At 38.7% G+C, this 19,340-nt stretch overlaps 1 protein-coding gene across 1 annotated transcript in view; it reads left to right on the forward strand.

Annotated features, from left to right (window-relative positions):
- The window catches only part of LOC139757917 (uncharacterized), a 401,228-nt gene that overhangs the window by 111,221 nt on the left and 270,667 nt on the right, over nucleotides 1-19,340 (forward strand). The window contains exons 6-8 of the mRNA XM_071678863.1: nucleotides 7,301-7,434; nucleotides 7,774-7,901; nucleotides 9,572-10,030. Coding sequence (XP_071534964.1) covers nucleotides 7,301-7,434; nucleotides 7,774-7,901; nucleotides 9,572-10,030 — 721 coding nt within the window. The remainder of the gene's footprint in view (nucleotides 1-7,300; nucleotides 7,435-7,773; nucleotides 7,902-9,571; nucleotides 10,031-19,340) is intronic.

Raw genomic sequence — 19,340 nt, forward strand, 5'->3', positions numbered from 1 at the left:
GTGGAGAGAATGTAGGGCAGTTGAGCCTTGTGGCAGATGTATTGTGGACATGACACCTGTTCCCAGTTGGAACTCTCTCAAGGGGGTGGCTATAGCAGTAGAGTCTCCATAAATAGTGAACTCCACTTCTTCTTCTTAGTCTTTAGTGCCTAACCCTTAGCAGGCCACTGGCCAAGGACAACTATAGTGCATTGTTTGCAGAGGCTCCTACCTAATGTTCCTACTGACTGCTATAACCTAATTCTCCTGCCTAATGTTCCTGTCTTCTACTTCTACTTAATACTTCTACCTAATGCTCCTGCTTAGATGTTCCTATGTACTAGTTCTTTCTATTGCCCCCTAACATTTTGCCAAAAGGCAGGGCTAGCGTGTAATGCTCACTACAGGAAAATCTAGATTTATGAAGAATGAGCTGTGTGCATGAAGTGTTGTCAAGTGTTATGTATTACAAGGAGAGACAGTATATTTGTGGATAGAATGCCAGTGGTTCACATGTAGATGAAGCAGAAAGAAGCTACCTGGGTCAGAGGAGGGCAACTTAACAACCACCGATGTGCTGGCTCACTGTGCAGGCATCACTAACCCTCCCGATACCCTGATGGGTAGTACTGGTAATATACCTTCCTGGTCGTTAGCTCCCTACTAACTTCCACCTACTTGGGCTTAAAGGACCTTAAAATAAGTTAGTGGTGTTTGTTATGTTGTAGGGATGGGTGATGTCCAGAACTTCAAGATTGAAAACCCAGACATGGTCATTCAGAAATCTGTAGACAAGCAGACACAAAACCTCATAAAGTTACAGAACAGATAAAGAACATAGAATCATGTCTCAGCCTCCTTGGAATTTCATTCCCAATTACAATTGTCTTAGGAGACTTCATCGTACCACACATTAAATGGAGACAAGAAATAACATTGTAGCTGAAGATACTGACACTGGAAGCAGCTCAGACAAACTGCTGCAAAAACGTGAGCTATAAAAGCAGCTCAAGACAAACTGCTGCAAAAAGAGAGCTATTTAGACCATATGAGAACTTCTCCCTAAGCCAACAAATAACAAAACCAAGGAGTGGAAATAATATTCTGGACTTTATCTTCCCAAAAAATGTGATCTAATATGTGATACTACTGTCTCAAACACCCTATACTCAGATCATAACCTGACTGAAGTAGAATAAAGCTTGGATGCTAAGCCATCTGGTCAAAACTCATGAAACAGTGGAGATGTTTTCAGGAACCTAAGTTTAAAAGTAAATGGATTAACTGGTAGGATATGATCATTGAGATATCCGTGACAGTGGGAACCAAAACAAAGGTGGAATGTGTAAATGGCTTGACCTCTTTTGTACTCCAAACATGACACAGAGGAAACACAGGAAAAAGGAGAAAAAGCCATAAATGAAATAATAAATAATCAAAATACTTTTCAGCAAAATGCAATCCAGAACCAAAAACTCCATTGGCCCACTCAGAGCAGAAGGTATCTTTACAGATGACTACCAAGAGATGAGTGAGATTTTTAAAAGGCAATATGAATTGGTATACAGTAACCCAAAGACAACATTTGAAAAAGAGTCAAGTTAATTGTTGGACATAGACTATTAAGTAAAAGTGTCGTATTGAACATGGGAAAAAGAAGAAAAAGCCCATAAATTAAATAAGAAATAACCCAAAATACTTTTACTCATGAAAAATGCAATTCCAGAACCACAAACTCCATTGGCCCACTGAAAACAAAAGAAGGTATCTTTACAGATGACTGCCAAGAGATGAGCAAGATTCTAAAAAGGCAATATGAATAGGTATAAAGGAAGCCAGAAATAACATTTAGAATAAATGACCCAACCTACTTCCTCCTAAACAGTAATCCCTCAATCTCAATGCAGGATTTTGAGAGGACCAGTGGGAGCATGCCCTTGCACTCAGCCTCAGGCCAAGACTTACGAAACTTAGTCTTCGTAAAGAAATGTGAGTTTCAAGTATGCACATTAAGTATACTCTGGAGAAAATTGCTTGATTATGGCGTCATTTCCATAAGTGTGAAACTGACCCACATTGCTTTATTCTTCAGAGGTTGAAGCAAAGCAATCCAAAATAACTGTCAACCAATAGCAGTAGCATTGCACATTATGAAAATCTTTGAGGGAATGAGAGGCAGTTTGACTGAATTATGGAGGTGAGCAAGTTTCATAACTCAGGATAGCATGGTTTCAGGGTGGTAAGATTTTGCCTATCTCAGTTGCTTGACAATTATGATAGGATTTTTGAAGCTCTGAAAAGAAAGAAAATGCTGACATGACTTACGTAGACATTGCAAAATGATGCATAATATAGAAAAATGAAATATTTACGGCCAGTCACAGAAAAAAATTTATTTTGATAATTTTTTCAGGAGATTGATATTACAAACAATGATACATGTCCTCAACAGCAAAAAAGTATAGATGAATAATTATTTCCCACTTATGACTTGAAGTAATAGTAGTAGATGGCACTTGCTGCTGCTGCTACTCTTCTGTTGTTGCAGTAGTGGGTGGTAGGCAACCTATGACCAGGGAAGTACTACCACCTGGGTTTTGAGCATGGTAATGGTGGCAGCACAGGGAGCCACCACTGTGGTGTTTTGTTACCACCTTTACTGTCTTTTTTTCTCTTGCCTCATCTACATATGGATTGCACACAGCAAACACAGCATTTTTTTCATTCTTATTTGACAGCAAATTGCAGCTCCTAGTTATTGCCATATATACTTTGGCTTTTCTTTCAGTCCCTCTGTGTCTTTTTTGTTGGTTCTTCATTAGTGCCACCGTTAGCATCGTCAGTCACTTCAGGAACAACTGAGGGCAAGTGCATGCATTTTGTAACAGATTTATCCATGTCTTTGGCTCTGAACAGTCAAAAGTGCACTGAGGGAGCAGCCTAAGCTGATGACAGAAGTCAATTGGGAACCCAAGTGGCAGTTTTGTAAACTATTCCTAGCATGTATGACAGTACAGTTTCCCCACAAGCTTGTCATCATTTCACCACTTGTGGCTAGTGGCCACTGTTTTAAACAAGCCTGATCTATGACTAAATGCACATTTTGTGGAAACTGATTATAAAAACTAAGCCATAAAAGGGCATGAACGCCCAGCTTCAGTTTAAAAAGTTTCATGAGTAAAAGCAGATTTTTTTCCTGATAAAAGTACATTAAGAGCTATTAGTTATGTTTACTTTGGACATTATATGTTGTATTAACATTCTCTTTTTCTTTTAGATATTGACAAGTGGGTAATTTTCATACTTGATTGCCTTTTTGTATGTTAGCGAGGTAGCGTTAGGGGCAGATGAAGAAAGACGACATCTTACATCCATTCAGTAGATGTCATGTGTAAATGCACTGAAACCACAGTTTCCTATCCACACTTAGGCCCCACAGAATTTTCCATCGATTACCCCAGCTGCTTCATATTCATTTGCATGCCTTTCATCCTCCTGCATGTTCAGGCCCTGATTGCTCAAAATCTTTTTCACTATCCTTCTATCTCCAATGTAATCTACCCTTTCTCCTCGTTCCCTTCACTTCTAACACATATACCCTCTTTGTCAACCTTTCCTCACTCATTCTCTCCATATGTCCAGACCATTTCAATGAACCCTCTTTTGCTTTCTCAACCACACTTATTATTACCACACATATCTCTTTTTATTACCTATCCTATCAAACCACCTCACACCACATATTGTTCTCATATATTTCATTTCCAACAAATCCACCCTCCTATGCGCAGCCCCATCTAGATAAAGTTCATGCGTCGCATCCATATAATGTTGTTGGGACTAGTATTCCTTCAACCATACCCATTTTTGTCCTCCCAGATAACATTCTCTCTTTCTACACATTCTTCAGCATTCCTAGACCTTTGCCTCTTCCCCTCCCTATGACTTACTTCTTCTTCCATGGTTCCCTTCACTGCCATGTCTACTCCCAGATATCTAAAACACATCCTTCCTCCAGTTTTTCTCCATTCAGACTCACACCCCAACTAATCTGTCTCTCAACCCTGGTCAGTGTAATAACCTTTCTTTTATTCACATTTGCTCTCAACTTTCTCCTTTCACACCTTCTTCCAAACTCAGTCACCAACTTCTGCAGTTTCTTGCTTGAATCTGCCATCAGTGCTGCATCTTCATCAAACAACAACAGACTCACTTCCCAGGCCCTCTCATCCCCAAAAGACTGCATATTCACCCCTCTCTTCAAGACTCTTACATTTACCTCCCTCATCACCCCATCCAGAAACAAAATTGACAGCCTTGGTGACATTGCATATCCCTGTCACAGACCAACTGTCATGTGGAACCATTCAGTCTCCTCTCTTCCTGCTTGTACACAAGCTTTACACCTTGTTAATAGTGCACCTAGTATAACAACAAGGTTACATATGCTGAAGAAATTTAAGCTGTACATATGAATTTTAAAACTTTTTGTAAAATTAAGTTATTATTAAAGAATGAGATGAATGCAAAATGAAAGAAATATTAATGAGTGAAATTAGATAGATTAGAAGATAAGGGTTATCATTTAGAGATAGAATTTTAAAAGCAAGAAGCCATGTATTTTAAAAGCACATAGTGGCTCTGATATTTGAATATTTTGTTAAACGTAAATCTCAAATTTTAGTCAGGTGACAAATTGAGCTTGGTTAATACATTATCTGATGGGGCTTCTTAGTGTCATGTTAGTCCTTCAAATTTACATCATAATGCAGCATTACCCTAAGCCAGGCAAAATTTTTAAGATATCAGTTTGTGCACACAGCTTACTTTTATATCTTTTTGTTAAAGATGATTTATAAGTTCATCTGCATGCATTTTATCATTCCACTCTTTAAAAACAAACAGCTTGAAGAAACCTTGATATTAGATTCTTATGATGAATAGGATTTGGTGGATACTGTATTGAATGTTGCAAAATTTTTATGAGAAAAATAATTGCAGTTGGGGTGAGAGAGTATCATTAATTTTAGGGAGAATAAAAAGATGTTCTGGAAGGAGGTAAATAAAGTGCGTAAGACAAGGGAGCAAATGGGAACTTCAGTGAAGGGGGCTAATGGGGAGGTGATAACAAGTAGTGGTGATGTGAGAAGGAGATGGAGTGAGTATTTTGAAGGTTTGTTGAATGTGTTTGATGATAGAGTGGCAGATATAGGGTGTTTTGGTCGAGGTGGTGTGTAAAGTGAGAGGGTTAGGGAAAATGATTTGGTAAACAGAGAAGAGGTAGTAAAAGCTTTGCGGAAGATGAAAGCCAGCAAGGCAGTGGATTTGGATGGTATTGCAGTGGACTTTATTAAAAAAGGGGGTGACTGTATTGTTGACTGGTTGGTTATTTAATGTATGTATGATTTATGGTGAGGTGCCTGAGGATTGGCGGAATGCTTGCATAGTGCCATTGTACAAAGGCAAAGGGGATAAGAGTGAGTGTTCAAATTACAGAGGTATAAGTTTGTTGAGTATTCCTGGTATATTATATGGGAGGGTATTGATTGAGAGGGCGAAGGCATGTACAGAGCATCAGATTGGGGAGGAGCAGTGTGGTTTCAGAAGTGGTAGAGAATGTGTGGATCATGTGTTTGCTTTGAAGAATGTATGTGAGAAATACTTAGAAAAGCAAATGGATTTGTATGTAGCATTTATGGATCTGGAGAAGGCATATGATAGAGTTGATAGAGATGCTCTGTGGAAGGTATTAAGAATATATGGTGTGGGAGGCAAGTTGTTAGAAGCAGTGAAAAGTTTTTATCGAGGATGTAAGGCATGTGTACGTGTAGGAAGAGAGGAAAGTGATTGGTTCTCAGTGAATGTAGGTTTGCGGCAGGGGTGTGTGATGTCTCCATGGTTGTTTAATTTGTTTATGGATAGAGTTGTTAGGGAGGTGAATGCAAGAGTTTTGGAAAGAGGGGCAAGTATGAAGTCTGTTGGGGATGAGAGAGCTTGGGAAGTGAGTCAGTTGTTGTTCGCTGATGATACAGCGCTGGTGGCTGATTCATGTGAGAAACTGCAGAAGCTGGTGACTGAGTTTGGTAAAGTGTGTGAAAGAAGAAAGCTGAGAGTAAATGTGAATAAGAGCAAGGTTATTAGGTACAGTAGGGTTGAGGGTCAAGTTAATTGGGAGGTAAGTTTGAATGGAGAAAAACTGGAGGAAGTAAAGTGTTTTAGATACCTGGGAGTGGATCTGGCAGTGGATGGAACCAAGGAAGCAGAAGTGAGTCATAGGGTGGGGGAGGGGGCGAAAATCCTGGGAGCCTTGAAGAATGTGTGGAAGTCGAGAACATTATCTCCGAAAGCAAAAATGGCTGTGTTTGAAGGAATAGTGGTTCCAACAATGTTGTATGGTTGCGAGGCATGGGCTATGGATAGAGTTGTGCGCAGGAGGGTGGATGTGCTGGAAATGAGATGTTTGAGGACAATATGTGGTGTGAGGTGGTTTGATTGAGTAAGTAATGTAAGGGTAAGAGAGATGAGTGGAAATAAAAAGAGCGTAGTTGAGAGAGCAGAAGAGGGTGTTTTGAAATGGTTTGGGCAGATGGAGAGAATGAGTGAGTAAATATTGACCAAGAGGATATATGTGTCAGAGGTGGAGGGAACGAGGAGAAGTGGGAGACCAAATTGGAGGTGGAAAGATGGAGTGAAAAAGATTTTGAGTGATCGGGGCCTGAACATGCAGGAGGGTGAAAGGCGGGCAAGGAATAGAGTGAATTGGATCGATGTGGTATACCGGGGTCGATGTGCTGTCAATGGATTGAATCAGGGCATGTGAAGCGTCTGGGATAAACCATGGAAAGTTCTGTGGGGCCTGGATGCGGAAAGGGAGCTGTGGTTTCGGGCGTTATTGCATGACAGCTAGAGACTTGAGTGTGAACAAATGGGGCCTTTGTTGTCTTTTCCTAGTGCTACCTCGCACACATGAGGGGGGAGGGGGATGTTATTCCATGTGTGGCGGGGTGGCGATGGGGGTGAGTAGGGGCAGACAGTGTGAATTGTGTGCATGTGTATATATGTAGGCATCTGTGTGTGTATATATATGTGTACATTGAGATGTATAGGTATGTATATTTGTGTGTGTGGACGTGTGTGTATATACATGTGTATGGGGGTGGGTTGGGCCATTTCTTTCGTCTGTTTCCTTGCGCTACCTCGCAAACGCAGGAGACAGCGACAAAGCAAAATAAATAAATAAATAAATAAATCTTGAGAGATGAGTTCAAGTAGTAGATTGTTTGTACTGATGATAATTAAACTTTTAAAAATTTACAAATAGGAACGTGAACACCGCCTGGAGTCCAAACGACGTAATGAAAGAAGCAACATTGTTTTTGCATTTGGCAGTTCTACTCCTCGGATGTTGGACCCCAGAGATAGCACCACCAGTGCTTCATACTGGAGTTCGCGCAGGTTAGTTTTGCTTCCTGTTTTTCTGTTACCTGTTTTCATCATGTTTATGGTTAAGAATCCAGCATTTTAATTTCATGACATTCTGATTTACCAAATTTTGATTTGATTCAGTTTGAGACTGGTGTTCTGATATTATCAATTCTGCTTTCTAATTTTGTAAATGTGGTAATGATAGGTGAGACAATCTGTAAAGGTTTTTCGGGGTTGCTTATTTTGTTTGAGGGTATTATTTGAAGTTGAGAAAGACATTTAGGTTGATGCTTAGATGTTGTACTCAAAATTACTGATTTCTATTGTGTTTAACTAATGCAGAATACTGATAAATATTTCTTTCTGTAGAGCAACTTCAACTACCAATGTCCATCTTGCTGACACATCCATTAGTCGACGTGCTTCAGAATGTGGTGAAATGGACCTGAGCCGTAAACGAGCAACATCAGCCCATGGTCTTGACAGGAAACCAGAAGGTAGAATGTTAATCATATTTTCATCCTTCTAGAAGTGGCCCGTGATGTTTTATAAATCATAGTGTAGATAAGAAAAAAGTGTTCTACAAACGTGTATTATACTTAAAGTGTATCTTTTTTTGGTTTATTTATATATTTTGTACATTAAAAGGTTAAAGTAGAACTCACCAAAGTAATAGTACTAAAATCCCAGATAACCAGATCTCATATAAATTATGAATGTTCATTAAAAATCATCTTAAAGGTATAGTTTGAAATGTAATATCCTTCACTATCATTAGTTGTTGTTGATTGTTTATGCGATTTTTATAGAACAGTTCATTACAATATATTTTCATGGTTTCTTCAAAGAGGAATAGTAAGTAGAGTATGTGAGGAAGATATTTATATTTCAAACAGATACATGCACTGGCAGCTTATAGAGATGTTGATAAACTAAATATTCTTTAGAAGCTCTTATTATCTTGACAGGGTTAGCTATATTTAGTTTTGTTTATGCATATATTCTGTAACTGTGTTGAAAATAGTTTTCATAATTGGTTACTGTTAGATTGATATTCATGTTTTGTAGATGTGCTCATATTCTCTATGCAGCAGTGTGTGCAAGTTCCTGTTGCAGTGGTAAATTAATGCTGTATAATTTTTTTGCTTCATTTTTTCTCTCTTTTTGGCTGTGCATAAATCTTTTATGATCATTCTAAACTTTTAAACTGTCTTGATTAGATTAGGTAGTAAAGTAGGTTAATTCAGACTCAATTTCATGAAGACAGTGAAATTTACTTAGTGTTAGCTATCTAATTATGTATTTTAGGCAAATGCCCATGCTTTACTATAAGTATTATTGCCATTATTATTATTATTATTGTTATTATTATTATTATTATTATTATTATTATTATTATTATTATTATTATTATTTTCATTATTTCATATTGCTTAGTTTCCATCTACTGTGTTCCACTGGTGAGTGGGAAGGCATCATTCTTGGTGAAAATGGGTACATTAGTGCCAGGTTAAGTTTAGTTGAGCCACACAGTAGTCAACCTTCCACTCAAATTTTGTTGCGCATAAATTTATTGATCAGGGTTTAACACCTGTGTTACCCATTGCTGTAGAGTGGCTTATTTATGATCAGACCATGTCCATCTTGTGCACAGGATTAGAAATTATAGGATAAAGTCTGTATTCTGAGCTTTGGTTATTGAACAGTAATAAAAACACTATAAGCATGAATGCTGCTGTCTTAACAAACTGGCGAAGGGTTCCTTTTACTCTGTCATGCCACACACACCAACAAAAGTTGGTACTTTCCAGAGATAAGTGCATTATTGGGTTTACAATATCTTTTACATACCTACTTCTAGAACTTTGCATCTCTCCAGTCCTCAAGCACAGTTTTACATTTATTTGTGGTTCTGAATATACATAAATGCTCTCATTTTGCAGAACTATGTTAGAGGATGCCCCAAAAGTTATTAGCACATCAGATATATTCACAGAGCACATTTGGGTTTGGAATGGCAATATAAGCACATGCTATTTCACATTGCATTACATCTACTGTCACATGAGCATATTGCTTTGTCAGTACACAGAGAGATTAAGTTGCAAGTGCATATGCTAAGCTGCACCCTGCATGTCTGTTCAACAGCATTACATTGTTGTTACAGACCTGCGTATGTCAAGCTCGATGTATGAAGTGTTTCACTGGGATGAGAGCAGCTCCTCCCACGAAAACCATCCCCCCACTACCCAAGGTACCCGGCTGACCAAGTCTCGTGACTCGTCACTGGAACGCAAGACCTCACCTTCTGCCCTTATATGGGACAGACCCTTCACTCCTCAGCCTTCTAAGTCATCTTCTGCTCCCCTTGCTTCTAAAGATATCCCTGCCCCTCCCTCATCCACATCCTCCTCATCATCAGACAAAACTCCAACAAATGCATCCCAATCACGTTTCTGTGTATGGGAGTTTGGGGATAACTTCACTGCACTGGGTCCCACAAATCAAAGTAGCGGCGGTAGCAGCAACCCGGCCCCTTCCTCACCGGCTTCAACACCCACATCTTCCACGTGCTATTCTCGTAGAACTGCTTCTGTATTTACTGGGGCTGGGTGCGCTATTGGTGGTGAGTTTGCAAGCTGGCTAACCCAAGGATGTTTCATGAAGGAATGCTCTAGTAGATGTTTTACTTTTAACAGCTGAAAACTATTTTCATTGCTTCTTCATATTTATAACCTTTTACCTCTTGAATAGTAGTGTTTTCTGGTATTGGCTGAGCTCATAAGCTTCAGAAATTAATAGTTTAAATATTTACTTTAAATTAACCTTCTTACAAAGGCATCTGGAGAAATAAGTGCACAGTAGATATCTCTGGCATGAGTGAAATAGATCACAAGAATGGACAACTTACAGTAACATTTTAGAAAAATTTATTAACTGGGTTGCAAACTCTATGATGGTGGCTGTATGGTAGAATCCACTAACTAAAAGAAGAAATGCTTTAAGTGTTACCCAAAATTATATAATCAGTAAATTCTCAAGGATATTGGGGAATTTTATGGAAAAGTTTGCTTTAAACCTGGAGTTGACCCAGTCATTGATAGAAAGCTTTTTGATTTTCAATGCATGGGTTTTGTTTGTTTATTTATTTGAGCATGTCTGTGTATTTGGGCGTATGTGGTTACTTTTCTTTCAAGTAGCCTCAGAGCCATTTACTCCTTTCTTCACTTTTTACCTTGTGTGTTTTTCTGTTTCTTTGGAGTTTCATTGTGTGCAAAGCAAGTAAAATCCTGTGATTTTGTACATCAGAAATTAATGCATTTTGTAAAATTAAGCATAGGTTTTGTATTAGCATATGCCATTTGATATTTTCATAAAGACCAAATACTTAAGAATTTGAAAGAAAAAAAATATTAGGCAAGACTGATTATGAAAGACAAACATTTCAAGGGAAAATGAGAAGCTTAAAGTTCTGCTTTTCACTGTACTTTCTGTTCCTACTCTGTTGTATGCATAGAGTTGCTTCAGATGAACATATATGTTAAACTGTATGATTGGTCTAATATTTTCTATATAATATTCTTTTGCATAAAGACTTTACTTGTTCATACAGGTTGCCCAGCAGTTCCGAAGAGTCTCAGTGTGGATCTCAGATGATTCAGGATATTCTAAGCCAGATCATAGTTATACATGGAGTTTACTCTTATACACAGATGCATTAGATTTGCATATGTAAAGGAGAAACTATGGACAAGGGGTTCTTAAACACACACTGTTTTAGACAAATGAGAAGGCTGGGTGGGCAGTGTGCTTCTGAATTACCAGAAAATACATGATGCTGTACCACTTAGGAGGCTCGGGAAGGAACTGAATCTCTGAGCAGGAATAAGGAAGGCTTATTTGATGGATAGAAGATTATATTAGTGTAAGGGACAAGTGACATGTGTCAGAGGAACCTTCGGGAAATAGATCAAGATCACCATTAGCATGCTGGAGGGTTCTGTCTTAGGAACATTGTTCTTCTTGATTCATGTAAATGACTAACCAGAAGGATGGGACTTACACTTGAACGAGTTTCCAGATAATGCCAAGGTCATGGAGAAAGTATAAAGTAAGAAGGATTGCATCATCTTACAGGGAGACATAGACAGATGCCAAAGTTGGTCTGAGACTGTTTCATAGTTAATGAAATTCATCTCAAGCTGCAGAATCTGTGTGTGAGAGAGACTTGGGAGTTGACTTTATTCCTAACTGGTTGCCAGAGTCCTATTTTAGGAGGATAGTAATTACCCATTTGTACTGTATGGTGAGGGAGTTTTACACTTATGGTAATCCATCCCTTGTACACTCTCTTTTGTCATACAGTCTCATAAATTAATGTATATGCTGTCTCCATTAATCATAACTGTAGTCATTCTTTTCCATTCATCCATCCCTAGTGCACTATAACTTTTCTTTACATCTTTATTTACAAATCTCTTAATGATATGTCTTCTGTTTGCTCTGTCTACAATTTTCAATGCACTGTCCACTTTCTCAATGTCTTCTTTCTTCCAAGGTATGTAAATTTAAAGCCTCCAGCCTTTTCCTATTGCTTAGTTATTTTAATTCTGGTACCATCTTTGTTGCCGTCTTCTGGACTTCTTCTATGAGCTCCTGCTGCTTCTTTAGGTGTAGTGACCAAACCTGAGAAGCACATCTAGTTTTGGCTTTTCGTAGGATATGAAAAGCTTGTTTAATATTTCTTTATCCATATACTTGATAGGTGTTGTGATATTTGTCAGCAGACAGTTTGCCTCTATATTTTCTTAGTATGAGGATCTGGTGACAAATTGTCTGCTGGTAGATATTAGAATAGCATTCAAGTGCATATATAAGGAAGTATACAGTATGCTTTTTACAGTGTGCATTAGGCCAAAATTAGAATCTTGTCCTTCATTTGGTCACTTCACTTAAAGGAGAACAAAAAGCTGACTGACACACCCAGAGGAAAATGAGAACAAAAACTTAAAAGCTAACTAACACAGCCCAGAGGAAGGCATTGAAGATGATGCACCCATCCCACACTTTAAGTATGCAGGATCACTATGTGTGATTTCGCCATTCTGCAAGGAAACTACTTTTACCTGTACCTCTTTTTATGCCCTCAGAATTTTTTACTTATCCCTGGGGATAGGGGAGAAAGAATACTTCCCACGTATTCCCTGCGTGTCGTAGAAGGCGACTAAAAGGGGAGGGAGCGGGGGGCTGGAAATCTTCCCCTCTCGTTTTTTTTTTAATTTTCCAAAACAAGGAACAGAGAAGGGGGCCAGGTGAGGATATTCCCTCCAAGGCCCAGTCCTCTGTTCTTAACGCTACCTCGCTAACGTGGGAAATGGCGAATAGTTTGAAAGAAAAAAAAGAAAAGAATTTTTTACTATGTGGTTGTGTACATTTGAATCTGTGCCAAAATATCCCATGTTTCTCTACATGTTTATTGATTGGCTCTATGCAATTTCTCTCTTTGAGAGGTTTTTGCAGATTATAATCCTTGCATAAAGCGAGGGATGGGTGTACCAGAATTAAAAGAATGTAGTTACAGGCAAAGGCTAGATGCCCTATGTTTGCTCACCATGGAAGAGAGAAGAGTTAGGGATAACATGATCACAAAAATTTTTTAACTTCCTTTGAAGCCAGATTGATGATGTAAAAAGTTCATCAAACAAAGTGGAGATAGGGCAAACATAGGGCTTAGCATACATTTAAATAAAAGACTTCTTAAAAAAGAAGAAAATTTGTGATAGAAAATGTTTAGAGATGGGATCCCATGACTAAAACTCCCAACCTATACTGTGTAAGTAATTATGAATAGGTAATTAAACTAGATGTCACTTACATAAGGCAAAGTTCCAAGGGAATGGAAAAGGGCAAATGTCATAACTGTTTATAAGAAAGGAGACCTGGAACAGTTGCTGAATTGCAGATTAGTCTCTATAACATTCATGGTCTGTAAGGACCTGGAAGATTTAATTAGGAAGCAAATGGATGACTCTGAAAAAGATTGTGGATAATGGAGATCATGTGTAACAAACCTTAGAGATTTCCCAAAGTGTGAGCTCTGCTTTTGACAAAAGGGAAGGCTTGGTGGGTTGTTTGTATCTGGACTGCCAAAAGGCATTTGACATTTGCCACAGGATTCTGTACTAAGACCATTAATCTTCTTGATCTGTGTAAATGATGACTTGCATGAAGGTATGGGCTGCTACCTGAATATGATTCTAGATGATGCAAAAATCATAAGGGAAGGGAGAAGGATTGCAATAACTTATGAGGGACCCAAACAGATTCCAAAACTAATACATGGTCAATAAATTTCTACCTGAGCAAATATAAAGTTATGAGGATGACACAAAGTGAAAGAAAGCTTCAATATGATTGTTATAAAGCAGGAAACAAGCTTCAGGATTCTGTGTGTGAGAAGGGCATGGGAGTAGACATTTTCCCTACCTGTTGCCCAAGTCCCACATTAGAATAATAGTTAAGGAGAAAAACTGTCTGCCAGCAAATTTTGTAATGGCTTTCAGTTGTATAGATAAGGAAATATTAAGCAAGCTGTTTATATCTTCATAAGGCCAAAAGTAGAAAATGCTTGATTCATACTTGTATGGAGTACTGTTCTCATATCTAGGGTGGTTCTAGGTCTACATCCTTTCTTGACAGAGTTGAGTCAAAAGTGGTCTGACTTGATTAAACCCAGTTGCCCTATGGTGCAATGTTGGTTCACTTCCTTTCTTCTTTAGATATTACAAGCTGGCTGCTTGTGTGCCCCCACCACTGAGTAGACCATACAGTACTCGGATAGCTGTTGCATCACATGATTACTGTGTGGCCTTTGGCAGTTCATGGGTCAGCTGTTTTCATAAGTGTTTCTTTCCCTACACCTAGAAGCTTTCGAACTCTACCTTCTCATGTCTTTCCCAAAGCTATGACCTGTTACACTTTAAAAGACAGGCTTTTCACTTCCTTCAGAATTCATGAATACTTTCCCTTGTCTCTTCTTTTTCCCTTTCACAATAATTTCTGTATTTCAATGAAGGCCTGGCCTTGATGTGAATTTTTGTTCATGACTGGTGATTCCAACGTAAAGAAATGACGAAAAAAGTTTGGTTACTACACCTAAAGAAGCACAAAGAGCTGATAGGAAAGGTCCAGAGGAGAGAAAGAATGATGGTCCGAGAATTAAGAGAGATAAGCTACAGGGAAAGGTTACAGACTTTAGATTTGCCCAACTTGGAAGAGAGAAAAATGAGGCCTGACCTGAACTAAGCCTTTGAGTTTTTAGATAAGTGAGCGAGTAGAACTGTAACTCCTCACGACTCTTGCCTCTCCTTTAACGATTCTGTAATTGCACCTCTTGACTCAATGAACATACTTGGTATTACTGTAACGTCCACTCTTTCTTGGAAACCTCACATTACAGGAATAGCTAAGTCTACCTCTAAGAAACTTGAGTGTCTTGTTTAGATGTAGAAACTTCTGTTCTGAATAGTTGCTCCGTGTATACAAGGGATTGATTTGTCCTTGTATGGAGTAACTGCTCTTACATTTGGGGTGGTTCTAGCTCTGTATCCGTACTTGACAGAGTCGAGTTGAAAGCGGTCCGACTTCTAAACTGTCCCAGGCTGACTTCCAAACTTGACCCCCTTGCCCAACAGTGCGATGTTGGTTCGCTTTTCCTCCTCCATAGGTATTACTTTGGTTTTTGTTCCTGAGAGCTGGCTGCTTATGTGCACCCACCACTAGCTAGACCATGCAATACTCAGCAAGCTGCTGCATCACATGATTATTGTGTGGCCATCGGCAACTCAAGGGTGGGCTGTTTTGATATGTGCTTCTTTCCTTACACATTGAAGCTTTGGAACTCTCTGCTTATTCATGTCTTTCTCAATACCTATGACCTGGCACATTTGAAAAGACTTTGTTAATACTTTCCTTTGTCTTTTCTTTTTCCACTTCATAATTCTCTCTTTATTTTACTTAAGGCCCCACCTTGATATGGACTTTTGTCCATGAATGGAACCTTCAACATTAGAAAAAAAAAAGTGATTCTACAAGAGAAGTAGGGATAGAGCAACTAGAGGATGTAATGTGATATTGAGCAAACTAGTTTAGAAATATTAAACAAGTAATGTATTTGGTTTTCTCTTGTAGGAATTGAGATACAAGAAGGGGAGGTATTCCAGCCCCCAGTTCCTTCCCCCATTAGTTGCCTTCTGTGATATGTGAGGAATACGGAGGTAGAATTCTTTCTAGGAGAGGAAGCAAAAGAAGGAATCGAGCAGGGAGTGCTCATCCTCCTCTAAGGCTCAGATTAGTGTCTCAATGTGTGTGAATGTGAACAAGATGAGAAGAGAGGAGAGATAAGTAGTATGTTTAAGGAAAGAAACCTAGGTACTGTGTCTCTCAGTGAAATGAATCCCAAAGGTAAAGGGGAAGAATGGTTTGGAAATGTCTTGGAAGTGAAGTCAGGGGTTGGTGAGAGGACAAGGGCTAAGGAAGTAGCACTACTCCTGAAGCAGGAGTTGTGGGAGTGTGTGTTAGAGTGTAAAAGTGAATTCTAGAATGATATGGTTAAAACTAAAAGTGGATGGTGAGGGAGGGGTGATTATTGGTGCTTATGTATGTATCCATGAGAAGAAAGATCATGAGGGGTGAGTGTTTTTGGAGAAGTTGAGTGAATGTGTCAGCTTTTTTGGTGCATGAGACCAGGTATTGGTGATGGGTGATTTAAATGCAAAGAAAGTGATGTGGCAGTTGAGGGTAAAATTGGTGCACATCAGGTATTTAGTGTTATGTATATGGATAAGAAATGAAGGAAGAGAAGAGTGAAAGGGTTTGACTGACTATGTGGCAGTGGATGAAAGATTGAGAAAGGCTCGGCTGGATGCTAGAGTCGTGAGAGGATTCTTTGGAGACCCTGACCATTTTGCGGTTCTTGTGGGAATGAGGTTCAGGGAGAAGTGGTGGTATGGTGTAAGGAAGAATGGAGAGGTAAAAGTGTTAGCAAGCAAGAAGATGAATCAGGAAAAATACAGGGAGGATTATGAAAGGAAGGTAACTGAATGCATAGATGGAAGTGCAGTCATGTGTGAATGAGGTATTTAAGATGTTTAGAGAAAAACTAGTAAAGGTTGTAGAATCAGTAGTTGGATACAAAGTAGTGAGATACAGAAGAAATTAGAAATGCTGTGGAAAAGAAGAAAAAAGGCATATGGTAAATTGCTCAGTAGGAATGTACCAGTGGAAGTTTATCAGAGGAGGAGGGAAGAATACAAAATATTTAAGTGGAATGTTAAGAAGCTGGTAGAGGAAAGCAAAGAAAGAGTAGATTATGATTACGGAAGTTAAGTGAAAAGTTTCAGGATAAGAAACTAAAAATGGAAGGAAATTAGAAAGGAAGGAGTTGGATGGAAGAGTGGAAATGCTGTGAGAAGTAAGGAAGGGATATTGCTGAATCAAAAGTGAGAAGTGAAAAGAAGATGGAAAGAGTATTTTGAAGAACTGATGAATGTAGAAGGGGAGGTAGTAGTGGTTACATGCATGGGTATGGAGGAGGGAAGGAAGAGGATACAAGTGCAGGGGCTTATAGCAAAAATGAAGGTAAGAAGGGCAATAATTAGGCTGAAGGTAAGAAAAGGCACCTGGAGTGGATGGAATTATGGCTGAAATGCTGAAATATGGAGGGGAAAGTGTGATAGAGTGGATGCATCTTATATGTAATTTAGCATAGAAACAGAGGGTTGTCCTGAGGATTGGATAAAAGCTATTATTGTTCCTTTATTCAAAGGAAAAGGTGCTTGGGATGCATGTAGCAATAATAGGGGAATAAGTCTATTAAGGATACCAGAAAAATTGTATGCAAGAATATTAAATGATAGAGTGATGGAAGTGACTGAATGCAGAATAAATCAAGAGCAAAGGGGTTTTAGAAAAGGTAGGGGATGTGTGGATTAGATTTTTTATGATAATGATGACCGTGGAAAAGTATTTAACGAAAGGCAAGAAGTTGTATGCAGCTTTTATGGATCTGGAGAAGCATATGACAGAGTTGAGTGGAATGCTTTGTGGGATGTGTTAAGGTTATATGGTATAGGGGAACAACTGTTGGATAGTGTAAAAGCCTTCTATAGAGGAGTAAATACTTATGAAAGAGTGGATGGAGAGCTGAGTGAAAGTTTTGGGATACACGTAGGTGTGAGGGAGGGCTGTGTGATGTCACCGTGGCTATTTGATATATGGATGGAGTGATAAGAGATGAAAGCAAAACTAGGGAAAAGGGGAGCAGAGATGGGTTGTGGTGGTGAGATATGATGGCTAGTGGCAAGCCTGTTTGCTGATGATACTGTGTTGTTTGTTGGGGGTGAAGAGGAGTTGCAAAAGGTCAAAAGTGTGTTTTATGACCATAGGAGTTTGAAGGTAAATGCAAGTAAAAGTAAAGCAAGGGTGTTTGAAAGGAAATGGAGTGAAAATATCAATTTTTTTTAAAACCCATATAGAGTGAAGGAAGAAATTTTATTTAGTTGTGCTTTGGATTTTGTGGGGGAGGTGACTGGAAGAAGTGAGGAATTTAAGTATCAAGGAGCTGTCTTGGATGAGTTTGGTGATATGGAAGTAGAGATAAGGAGAGAGAAGTACAGGATAAAAGAGTCATTGGGTTCCTTTATAGAATAATGAAGGGTAAAGTTGTAAGTATGGAAGCAAAGAGAGGATTAAGGGACAGCATAATCTCCCAGTCATGACTAATGCAGCTGAAACATGGGCGTGGAATGAGGCTTTGGAAATGAGCTATTTGAGAAGAGCATGTGGTGTGACTAGATGGAATGAAGAAAGAAATGAAAGGATGTATGAGAGATGTATGTCAAGGAATGCAAAGGGGGTAAATTGTTCAGTTGTAGAATGGGTGACATGTAATACTTAGAGGTGGTTTAGGCATGTGAAAAGAATGCAAGACTGAGAGTATACAATGAGAATGTATGATAGTACAGGTACACCACTGATATTCCAGCGCTCTTGGTTCCAAAGCCTTGCTGAATTAACCATTTTGCCAGACCAACCGTGATTATGTAATAATAATTCATCAATACACCTCTAACCCACTAATTATACATCTCCCATATGTCTAAAGTATACCATGGGCTGATAGAAATTTAAATTAAACAAATATTAAATGTAAATTAAATAGATAAATGAAATACATTATATACCTGCTCAGGACTGAGGTGCTCGTTAGCTATGAGTTTCACAAATTCTTCCACATACTCGGCAGCTCCTTCATGGTTTGCAGATTGCTTTTCTCCTCACACTTTATTCATGAAAATTCCATGACGCTTCTTGAATCTTTGAATCCATCCTTCACTGTAGTCACACTTATAATGTAATTTAAGTTCTTTATGGAACAACCTGGTCCATTATCATGCTTCCTGACAAGTCCACTCCATCACTCCAATGCAGTCAGAATCGTTCCATCATCACTCAATCGTGCTCAGTACTCTTACCATCTTTCATAGTTTTTCTAATCATCATTCGCTTCTTGGAATCACTGTCTGCATAGAATTTCAATATTTTCTCCCTTTGCTTCTTTATATCATAAACAGTTGATGAACCAATACTATAGATGTCACAGCTTACACACCAAAACACCAAGATCCATTTTTTTCAACAGTCCATCTTTATTGTGGATCGATATGGACTGATGTTTACGTTTGACACCATGACTGACACTCTTATATGTCTTAGAAGCCATAGCTAAGGTTAAATTTAAGCAAAATAAGATAAGAATATCACAGAATTGCGGTATAACAACCTACAAGTGCAGTGTAAAGAATGTCAATAAGTGCGCCCTACACGCAATGCCATCTGTGGCCGCCCAGTAAACTAGTCTGGTGGCCGTGGTAATT

The sequence above is a fragment of the Panulirus ornatus genome, chromosome 28 (genome assembly GCF_036320965.1).
Source record: "Panulirus ornatus isolate Po-2019 chromosome 28, ASM3632096v1, whole genome shotgun sequence".
Lineage (NCBI taxonomy): Eukaryota > Metazoa > Arthropoda > Malacostraca > Decapoda > Palinuridae > Panulirus > Panulirus ornatus.